Below are 11646 nucleotides of genomic sequence, written 5' to 3' on the forward strand. Positions count from 1 at the left end.
GAAATACAGTATTATTATCGGTATTGTTCAAATAGAATTCGCAGGGGTGTTTGTTTCCATGATGACAAATAAATCAAAATTTCCTGTTTAGAAATAAAAAATATCGTTATTTTAACCGCGCTTTATTCTTAGACTTCCAATGGTGGTAGCGCTGCTTGCTCTCAGCTGGAATACAGTTTACGTTTGTCGGAATCCTGAATTTGCGTGGGAGTTTGGTTTCGTTGTAGATAAATAACTCATATTTCCTCTTTAGAAATAAAAATATATCTTTATTTTACTTGTACTTTATTTTTGGGTCCCCAATGGTGGTAGCACTGCTTCTTCCTAGCGGGAATGCAGTATACGTTTATCGAAATAGTGACTTTGTCGGGGAGATTTCTTTCATTGTAGATAAGTAAATCATATTTCCTCTTTAGGAAAAAATGGCTGTATTTTACTCGTACTTTATTCTTGTACTCCTAAAGGTGGTAATGCTGCTTTTTTTCTATGGAAATACGGTATAGGTTTATCGGAATCGTTCTTCGAACATTCAGCCGAATTTGCAGTTTGGTTTTGCTCCTGCGTGCATGAATTACTTTCTCGAGTTCATTCACGCGAAAATTTGAAGATTTTAATTTCATTGTAAATAATTTAATCATTTGACTTCGTTATTGTTTAAAATGAGTCCACATTGTTTTCATGTAAGTGTCACTCAACAACGTGATGGGCACTGCTTCTCTTATCTCATTTTATATTTGTTTCTTGAAACATTTTCTTTTTTCAATACTCCTGAGATCAAGTCGATAGGTTCGTTGAGGATCATATGGAATTGATAAGTACTTGTCAAAAAGGAGTGCAATTTTGACTTGAAACGATTGAATTATTGAAAATGTTGTCTTTCTCATGCTTGGATTGCCATTTATTGATTCAGTTAACATTTCTTGGCATTATCCGCCCAGTTGCGCACTGCTATTTGATCAGTGAAACCACTGAATCGCCAATTTGAATTTTCTTTATCTGGCACTACCGATTTTAGTATAAAAGGTGTTAATATAACCTTAAAAGGACAAATATTGTAAAAATGAAGTTAAAATTAAGTAAAACATAGTGTTTACTAGGGGCCTTTCGATGTATTTATGGGCCCGTTGCAAATACTTAGTTGCAATCGGTGGTACTAATCTCTTATCAAGATGGCTCTGCCGCAAAATGCACTATGTTATTGTTAAAAGTAATATGGTTCATTTTGATATCAGCCTCTTGAAAACCTTGCGCTTGTTTTGAAAGAACAGAGGGCATGGGTTTTCGGGTCACCATCTTTGACATGCATCATTTCCTTTAATAATGCTATTCCATGTGAAAACACTTAACCCGACCACCAATTTATTTCAAATAAGATATGGATTTTGGCTTTTTTTAATCAATAAAAAATACCTAATTGTTGAGTTTTTTAAGCAATTGAATGTAAAGTTTAAGGACACCAAAGTTGGGATTATATTGTGAAATTTTAGCGTTCACAATAGACTGATAGGGAAGAAAAGTACCGAGAAGAAGATGATTAATGGTTAAGGAGGAGTAGACTATATTACGAGACGAAGACATAATGTACCGTGTGCGTGATTTTTGGACACTACTATCAATAATGTTTTTGGTCCAACATGAGGCACTAGGTAACCTTTATCAATAACCAGTCGATTCATCGATCAGTATAGTCATTGGTAGAAGTAAGATATAACCTGGTTAGAAGTAGGGTATTTTCATGGTAGTTAGACTTATCTAATCGGCAGTTATGGTCAATTGTAATTCCTTACTATCCAAGATATCGGCATAGTGTATGATATTCTCGCTTCCATTAAGAGTGTTTTTTAATCTTTAATGTAGGTATATGTCGACAACGCCTGCAGACAAATGGGGAGACAAAGGGATAGGAACGTATGCTAGAAAAAGGATGAGGACAACGGTGCTTTGGTAGATAAAGATACAATTTACCAATTTATTGGTGATTAAAAATATTTAGATGATAAAAGATGTTATCTACTCGGTTCGCGTCCAGTTGGTCAACATTTTAACCCTTTGATATCTGGCTTTTTCCATCTACCACAGCACCGATGTCCTCGTCCAATTTCTATTATATGTTCCCATTCCCTTCTTTCCTTACCTGTGAATTTATTTGTATGTTTGCGCTTAAGGTGTCATGTGAATGAACGAAGTATAATGGATATAACTAATGTATTACAATCGGAGTACTTTTGTTGATTTTCGTCAGAGTACATGTCAACCAAAAAACAACCCAGCTTCATTTCGAATCCCCTTATGCATAATGGTTTTTCCTACTTTGTGACATTGACCTCTATATAGGTGGTGGGTGGCCCAGGGAACGGGTCCTTTAGGCGCCCCCTTTGATATGGCCCTGCTGAATCAGTCGAAATTTTTCGCAGTATAGCTTAGTTGACAGTCCGAGGCACCTGAATGGAAACTATTTTGAATGAGGAGAGGTATTTTCCTTTAAGAAGGTTGCGATTAAGATTTAAAATTGCGAAACTGACATTGATTTTTAACAAAGCCATGTCCTTGCTATGAGGTTTTTCATTCAAGCGTAATTCTAAACTTTTCAGTCAAACATTTCTTTTATTTCAGGTGCTTGGATATTGTAACTGACCTCTGGATATTACTTATGAATTTTAATCTCGTCTTGCTCGCCCAAGACGATTTGCTTTTCTAGAAGTTTACATTAACTAGCATGAACGGCGGCTCTAGTGATCAAAGCGTGAACCAAACTGGTTATACCAATCAGATTCGCACCATTTAAATTTTTTATTTTAACTCGTTCGCAGATACTGGCAGTGTTCAATAACCCTTATTTTATTAAAGTCTTGAAAGTTTTATGGCTAGAAACACGAGCTCGAATGCGGAACTCGCCTCGCTCTTCGGTTATTAGTGTTTCGTCAGATGTACTTGCATGCAGAGTTCAAAAGCCTTGGCACTCGGGACAATTTACTGATTTATTGGTGATAAAATATTTAGATAGTAAAAGATGTCATCTACTCGGTTTTTCATTTATTCTTGCCCACATGGGCTAAGTGTGAGGTAAGAGATAAGGGGCTTCAGAAATCCACATACTCGCTGCTTTAAGTTAGCCATACATTGCAAAAAGGAGCATTTATTTCACGCACTTAACTAACTTTTGACAAAATTCCTCTAAAGCTTTCAATTCTTCAAAATTATTTGACAGTGTGAAGGAATTATAAAGAGCTCTGGAAATTTTGTGCAATTATACACTAAGAACATAAAAACTGGGAATTCTATTTGTTAATAGCAGAGACACGATTAATTTCGCTTCGGAGGAGAAGAGAAAAGTAGCGCAGTACTTAAGTACATTTCTAATCATGGATACTTTCATGACAGTGGTGAAGAAATATTGATGAAATCACAAAATATAAATAGCTACTTGCAAAGTACACAATTTACCGATTAATAATATTAAGGCCTACGAAAACACTTCACTCTTTACATTCCACTCTTCATAAATAACGACATTGGTTTTGAAATTCGATTTGGGTACTATTTTCAATTGATATTTTTCAGGGGTTGTCTATGACATTGTGAGTATTGTTAAAGCATGTAATGTAGAACAGGAAGTTTATTTTCGTCTTACAGAGCACCACGAAGTACAAACTGACTCTTTAAACTTTGTAAAAGCGTAAAAGTGACTTAATTGCACTCTTATATGTTGTATATATTACACGCGAAACCTGGCATATTTAAATATTTATAGTGTAAGCTTACGGAAATTTGTTCTATAAATAACCCATTATAACCCAATGCTGGTTCTAAGCAACTTCAGAAATGAATACATTTTGAGCTCTATCCAGGGAAAATTTAAAATACGTGTTCTCTTGTGCTATAAAATTTAATGGCGGAATTTGTAGCTACCAAAATAATTACGATTGAGTAGAAAATTATAATTTGGATGATGGAAGATGGGGACAAAGCGAGGCAGAAAGAGAGAGAGGCAATTGCATAAAAACCAAACTAATTAAGAAAAATGTTGAAAAAGATTGTTGTGAGCGAAATACAAATGGATCCAAGGACGCACCGAAACGCACAAGACAAAGGCATGAAGCATACACACGCAGCACTTGTAGGCAAGTGAGGAAATCATGCATTGCCTAGACCTACCCTTCGAACTAGGGAAGAATTTCAGGCCGTGTGCTGTTTCCGTGCCTTAAAACGAAGCTAAAAGACAGGTAGTGGTGAGTTCCCCTTACTCATAGTGGGAGTGTTGGTAGCAATAGTGTAGTTTCCTTCATCAAAGAAAACGAAATGCATTGATTGCGATTCCTTACCCACCATTAGTGTATTCATAATATACAAATTATTTGGTTTTAGAAATCCCAATTTAGACGAATGGCAATGTTCAATTTTAATCTCATTTGAAAAAGGCCAGATTGGCGCCCATGCGATTCCACTCCACGTGACGTCATAGGGACCTAGTTTCTATACGAGTAGATAGGAGTTTTACATCGTCTGAGATTACAAATTTCATGCATGAGGCAAAGAGCTCAGGGAAACATGTCTTAATAATCACTTATTAAAATTGCCTAAGTTCGGAAAGTTTCCTTCGTTTGATAAGGTATTAATAATCCTTATTTAAGCCAAGGGCTACCTGCTAGCAGGGTACTCTGCTACCTGCTAGCACCCTGCGTCGTATCAGTGCTCAAGCCTCGCCTCAATGTCACCTCACAGGGCGGCAGCGGGAACCAGAAATGCGTAACATGGACTTTTCCCATCATTCCTACTTAGCCGTCGTGTTTTCGCGTGATTGAAAATTTTCACTTTACGTTTAATTGCGAAAAATAGACATCGTCCTTTAAAAATCTAAAAGCGTGAAATTCGTACTCCAGGAGTAATAATCTTTCGATTTTGGCAATAAAAAAATAATAGGAAACCACCCTATTGCGAAGGGTTTAACGTCGACGCTCGGAACGAAACAATCTTCCTCTCCCGTTGACAAGCATTTTAAGATTTCCGCGGCCCAAGCCCCGCTGCGCTGTGACACCATCTTTTGCGAGCACTATAGATCATACCTCGGATTGAACGCGATCTCACTGGGGCGGATCAAGTGTGCAAAATTGCCTGTGGCGATGTGAGCGACGGTGGATAGCTTCAACGGGGCGTCACGGTTCATCTTTGGTTGGTGGGGGAGTGTAGTATGGAAGCGAGTATCACGACCCACGCGCTCTCCCCGCGGCCGAAGCTAATTCTGCGGACGCCTCCGTGTGGGCAACCGGCCAGACCGGGCACGCGACCTCCGTGCGGTCAGTTCCAGTCCTCACGAGAGCTTACTTCCTCCAGATAAACAGAATGGGCGAAGTATCATTTTACTTTCTTTAAAGTATGGAGACCTCAAACCAACATGGACCACCTGACCCGGCAGTAAACCCGATAAGAATTCACCAAAAATCTTCGCTCTTCTAATCCTAGGGATCACACCCCAGATAGAGACAGCTGACCAAAGATGACTCGCTCAAAAAAACTCCTTCGTTTTTAATTTGATAATCGTCAAAGCAGCAGGATTTACTAGATATCTTTACTTTAAATTCACCTGCGGATCACACATATCCAAAACTTCATACTCAGGCTGGGATCGGACCTGCGACCTCCAGTCGAGCAAGTCAAGGCTCTACCGCGCCGCGATCGAGCTCCGATATTTCCGAAAATAAGAGGAGTGCTACACAATAGCCCACTTCATTCTTCGCTTGCATTACATACAAGCAATTTTTTCCACGTTTTCGTACTGCAAAGTACATCTCAAAAACGTTTTCGGTGCCATAGCTCAGTAGCTAAGGAGTTTCAACCCCATGTTTATGGACAAAAAATACTTTGAATTGTCTCTCCGTAAACCTCCTGAGTTATTGCATATTCCTCCCGAAACACCGTGTATATTGGACGGAGCATTGAAGAAATAGTACCTTAGGGAAGGCCAAGAGCTATGTACTTTTAGCAGATAAAGAAGAGTATCTAGGAACTAAAGGAACTAGCTTTGGGATAGGAGAAATGGGGAATGCAGTGTACCAATCTTAGGATTATAATAAAATGAATGAGCCATCAGTTTACGTGACTGCACCGCGTTCAAATCCGGTCTGATTTTTGTTTTGCTTTTTGGGCGATAAGACTTCCTTTTAATGCTTCCAGTCTTTTGGAGCCAAGTGTGAAAATAGGTTGTGTTGAGGACTGACCCCGTTTCCTGGGATGAAGAGATTTCACCGCGGCCATCGCGGAGATTAAGTAGGAACAACTTCCTCCCCTCCCCCTTCCCTCACCACTTAATCTCACCCGCAGATGACTCGGGAGAAATAAATGCTCAGACACATTTTTTAATTTAGTATCTGTCAAAACTGAAGAGATTACCAGATATCTATTCTTTAAAATGCATAAGGAATATTTCAAATTATATGAAATTTTCAGTTCAACGTTTTAGCTTTCTGCAGACTTTTCAAGATCAAAGAAATGTCCTTTAGCGTTGTGAATCACGGGAGCACCAAGCAAAAACTTTGCCTTAGTAGTTTTAAACCTGTAAAGGGAGAAAAATTGCTTATTATACTCCAGTATTTGCTTGAGAAAATGAGAATCATGGAAGACCCATGAGTATTAAACTGAGTGATTAAAATTGAAATATTCTTATTTATATTTGAATTTATTCAGCTTATTTCTCTCGATAAATATTTAGCAGGTTTTAATCCCTCAAGAGAAATTATTTATCTCTCGCTGCCAAAATTGGTTGCCCGCTGTGACTATATGACTACATCATAAACATTTACCTAAGCTTGCCGTGCAGATAGTATATGGTTGGTACATGGATAGTAGATGGCTAGGTGCGGATGTTAACCTGTTTGCCTGATTTAATGCAGGAACATATCTTGGTCGTATAAATATGAGTACATATCTTAATTTTATCTTGAGCAAAGTGAACGGTATTTTTTTAAAGCTTTATTGATCAATAGGCGATAGTGCCTAAGGTGTAATTGTGAAAATAACTACTCATGTTAAATGTCAATAACTATTAGACACCTTAATGTAATAATTTGAAGCCGAACTCGATTTTTTCTGAAGAAGTATAAAAAACGTCCAAATAATAGAAAATTTTGTTACCAAATCATTTACAAGGAATGCATTCTTTGCTGTATTCACCTAATACCTTTCCAGAATAGATTTTTATCAAAATTATCAGTAATTTGTGGATAAGAGGTATTATTAGATGAAAGAAGACTGTATGTTCTCGAGTTATTTTCGCGGTATTTTGTCTGTGAACATGTGTGTATGCCTATTTGATTTTCTAAGTCGGTCATAGATTAATGTGTACGGTGCAATTAGCTGAGTGCTTGGCTTTTGGCTGGAGGATCCTAGGTTCAAATCCCAGATGAAGCCTTCAACACCCTAATGGTAGAAATTGTATAGTTTTTTTTATTATTTCTTATTTATTTTTAGGTAGGTTGCCCAGTCAATGAATGTGACTGAATCTTTTTTGTGTATGCTACTCTCATATTGTGTACTTATTTGATTGCCAAGTATGAATGGTGAATCATTGTGTTTATTGTGTACCTGCAGGAGAACTGCAAATCAAAACTCAATGAGCTTAAGTCAACCCACAGGTACTTTTATTTAATCCATAACATCTGCCGTTAATTGTGCACGCAATGCATCTTCATGATACATCTAAATGAAAAACAAAAGGACTTTACGCAATATCCAAATTCAAGTGGTGATGGTTTCTTGTGTGTTCTCCTTGTGGAAGTGAATTTCAATGAAGAATGAAAGGATGCCATAATTAGATGTAAACGATACCCCAGCTTTAGAGCTGCTCATAGGATTTCCTCTTCCATGGCAGCGGCGGCGATGAAATAGCCGCGCAGGTGTTGAGTCACTCGTGGCATTGCCTCCCCCGCACCTCTCTGGCGGCCCTGCCGACGGCGGTTGTCCCTGACCATGCCCTCAAATTAAGAAGTGAACTTTGAAGCAAGAAGATTCACAAGTCTATCCTCAAAAGGAAGATATTTTTTTATTATATATCATTATCATTGCTGATCAACAATCTTAGGATTGGTTGGACGCAGCTCTCCACTCAATTCTCCTATCAGCTATTATTCCACAGATACTTTTTTCTTCCCTTTCACATACTTCTTTACCTGTTCCATGCATTTCATTCAAAGTCTTCCTTTTCCGTTCTTGCCTCCCACTTGTTCCTCGACGATTGTCTTCATCTGCCCGTTATGCCTTAAGATATAGCCTATATGGTTGTTTCATGTCTTCTGGTCAAGGTTTACATGCGGCTTCTCTTCTTCCTTAATCCTTTTATATACATTATCTGCTTTTTCAATAAAATCGTGTATTAAATAAAATATTATAAAAGTTCAAAAATGCTTTAATGAAGACCGTCCGGGCATCAAGGATAAAATAATTAAGTTAATAAGTGAAGGCTGGATTCGAAAGATTATGTTTGAAATGTGTAGAAAGATATTGAAACGTGTAAAATATGTTAAATTTTGATATTGATTGAATAAAAAAAACTCATGCATCAGAAAGGAATTGGATCCCAAACAGTAAATGTATTAATTTTACTCCAGAATATCCGAGTATGCAGCGATAACTGTTCTTATTAACTTTTAGTTCTCAAGTTTTTAATGTATTTTATGTATTTGTTCTGCTACCTGATTAAACAACTCATGAGGCTCGTATTTTCAGTATCTTCAGGAATTTTGGTCAGAGATGAAGATGGGCAGGACATAGTAGTCTTTGCATCTTAGATGGAAATATTGTTCTTTTGTGTTATATATTATAATTCTATTATTTCTTATACAAGACGGCACAGGGCCAAACTATAGGGATTGAAGCGCATGGAAGATTATTTTTGTAACAAATTTAATTGATCAAATAAACCAATTTAGCTTTTCCATTTTCTCTTGATCATCATTGAACAGGTTAATAATTACTACTCTATCTCTCAGTTCTGTCTTAAATAAAGAAACTTACGGTATTATTTTATTCGCCCCATGCAAATCATAGAGACGAGGTTATCAGAAAAAAATTCTACACCAGTTAATAAAAGCTTACCTTATATTCTTCGAGTGGATGAAATGGATAGAAGGTGATAAAATAAATTAAGAATATCAGCGTCACTTCCCTCGGTGAAAGAAAGATATCATTAGGATTGGATATTCAAAATGACATTCATTTAAAGCTTTCTGTTTTTCATACTCTTCTTTATTGTTCTTTCCATTTTGTTAAAACTGATATGTGCATCAATAAATACTAATTTTACAATATTTTTCTTTGGTTGGAAGCTTTAAACATCCTTAAAAATATTTGGCAAAACAATCCCAAAATAGTCACTCATTTTCATGCAGTGGCATGGATATATAAGGCACTAAAGACAGGAATATCAGTATGACTTAAGGCATTCATCATATTGCCGCAATTTGTTACATCAGTTTGTAAAAAGTCTGTCCAATTTCACACGTTTATTATGAGTCAATAGAGCAACCATTTATTCACTCAAAATAGAAAAAATATTTCTTTTTTTTGCAGTCACTTCTTCTTTCATGTGAGATGATATTTATAAATATTTTCAGAAAAAATACATTTGAGATTAGATTTACGTCGTTGGCTCACAAAACGTTCGATAAATATTCATGCCCTATCATAAGCTGCTGTAGGAAATTATTTTTCGCCAAAGCACACGGTCATGGCAACTTTTCTTCATAAATTTTAGTAACAAAAAGTTAGTATATTTATTGTTTTTCAAGGTAACACACATGCACTCGGGGTGTCAGTACTAGAACCGAGGTATCTCTCTCAAAGTGGACTTAGTGAGAGAAAATGACCAGAGGTTTTCAGGAGTACGTTTCACTGGGGTCGTTATAATTGGTTCGACACCCCACTTTCACTCTCAAACTTGTCACATTGTGAAAACAATTTAAAAAATAGGCTGAACTCTCTAATATTTCAATCATGCAAAATAAATTAATCTGTATGTACATGGACTGTGAGGGAATGGGTAGTTCACTGTTCGGCCGCACCTTTGGACTCCGAAGCCTGCCGCTCCCTCTCTAGCAGCTCCACTAGCGCCGTGATATACGTCTGCGCCATCTGCAGGGTCTCGAACTTCGATAGGCGATGCTCTCCACCCAGCGACGGCACCACCTCCCGGAGCCGATCGAACGCGTCGTTTAGACCGTTCATCCTCCGCCGTTCCCGCGCGTTTGCAGCCAGCCTCCGCTTCTTCATCACCGCCGGCGAGGGGGGTCGTTCGGAGCGCCTACCACCCGACCCCCGGCCCCTCCGCGACCCTCCGCAAGGCCTTTTTGCTGGCGGAGGCCCCGTAGAATCCTTTGGAGACGAAAAGCTCTCCTCGTTGGTGGCGTAAAGGGCGCATGCAGAGGTGTCGCTGATACCGCTGCTGCCCTCCGCACCAATCTCCCAAGATAGGTCGCTACCCTTACCGGCTTCCTCATAGACGGGGTAGTAGGCTTCCTGGTGGTCCTCGCCTGCCGAAGGGTGCGTTGTGCTGGACACGAGGGTGAACCGCGAGGGCGGGGATGGTGAAGGCGAAGCGGTGCCTGGGGTCATGGCGGCGCAGAAGGCGGTGCCCAGGGTGGTCCTCCGGGGCTCGTAGAGTGCGGTGGCGGGGTCCGCGTGTGCGGCCGCCGGACCCACCACCTCGTCCGCCCTGCACCGGTACAGCATGTCGTGGTCGTGGGCCCAGAAGCGCAGCGGGGGCCTGCAGACGGCCGGGTCGACGTCGTACGGAGTGGTGTCGGCTGCCGGCGTGGACGAGGAGGAGGGCTCCTCAGCGGGCGGGGAGAGGGGCGAGTGGGAGGGGGCATAGGAGGGTGGGCAGCGGGGCGGCGGGGGCAGGAAGGAGTCGCGGGGCGGGGAGGCGGCGGCCCCCGGCGGTTGGTGGCTGCCCCCGTCCCGCAGCACGTCGCCGCCGTGCGCCCACCTCCACTCCTGCTTGACGAGCGGCGGACCCCACGAGAGCATTGGCGCGGAGACTTCAACGTCCGAGGAGACTTCAACGCCCACTAGTCAATTCACTTGCGAGGAGATGCATTTTCTCTTCCTTTTGTCACAACCTTATAATCATCAGGGCAAGATTTTCAGCTAAAAAGAAGTGCAATTGTCATGGGTTTGCGTTGCAGCGTCTGTTTTAACAAATTTATAGTGCTTCATATCTATCCGAAGTAACTTAGATGTTGATAATTATGACGACTTTTAGATGGTCAAGAAACTATAATTGTCTTCGTCTACCTACTGAGGTCTATTTCCTTCAATATTAAATAAAAAAATTCACTGAATTCATTGGGGAAATTCCATAAAGCACAGATAAATCCTCGAAGCAGTTTTTCCACTTTTGGAAATTATATTCGAAATAACGACTGATTAATTTCGGGTAAAATACTGAGTATAGGAGCCTATACAAATTACACTGTACGATCCACTGTCTTAACTCTTCATGCGAGGAATCTTCTCAGAATTATTAGTCACTTGCCTTTATTGGTCTTTCATTTCGCACTGTGATCGTCCTTGTCCGAGGCGGTGATCCTGGTAGTCCACCTCCTTGGAGAATCCCTCGAAATGTGGATCCGGGGCCAAATATGTGCGCACGGAGCA

The 11646-nt window shown here is 39.8% G+C and overlaps 1 protein-coding gene across 1 annotated transcript; it reads right to left on the reverse strand.

Moving 5' to 3' along the window:
* Positions 1-9215: 9215 nt before the first annotated feature.
* LOC124161381 (twist-related protein 1-like) lies at positions 9216-11016 on the reverse strand. Its single transcript, XM_046537696.1, has one exon. It carries the CDS (start codon positions 11014-11016, stop codon positions 10036-10038), a length of 981 nt encoding a protein of 326 aa, XP_046393652.1. The 3' UTR covers positions 9216-10035.
* Between the last annotated feature and the right edge of the window lie 630 nt (positions 11017-11646).

The sequence above is a fragment of the Ischnura elegans genome, chromosome 6 (assembly GCF_921293095.1).
Source record: "Ischnura elegans chromosome 6, ioIscEleg1.1, whole genome shotgun sequence".
Taxonomy (NCBI): Eukaryota; Metazoa; Arthropoda; class Insecta; order Odonata; family Coenagrionidae; genus Ischnura; species Ischnura elegans.

Bases quoted from the DNA above. Each gene is read 5' to 3' on its own strand.
- LOC124161381 (XM_046537696.1), bottom strand. From the start codon at position 11,016: ATGCTCTCGTGGGGTCCGCCGCTCGTCAAGCAGGAGTGGAGGTGGGCG.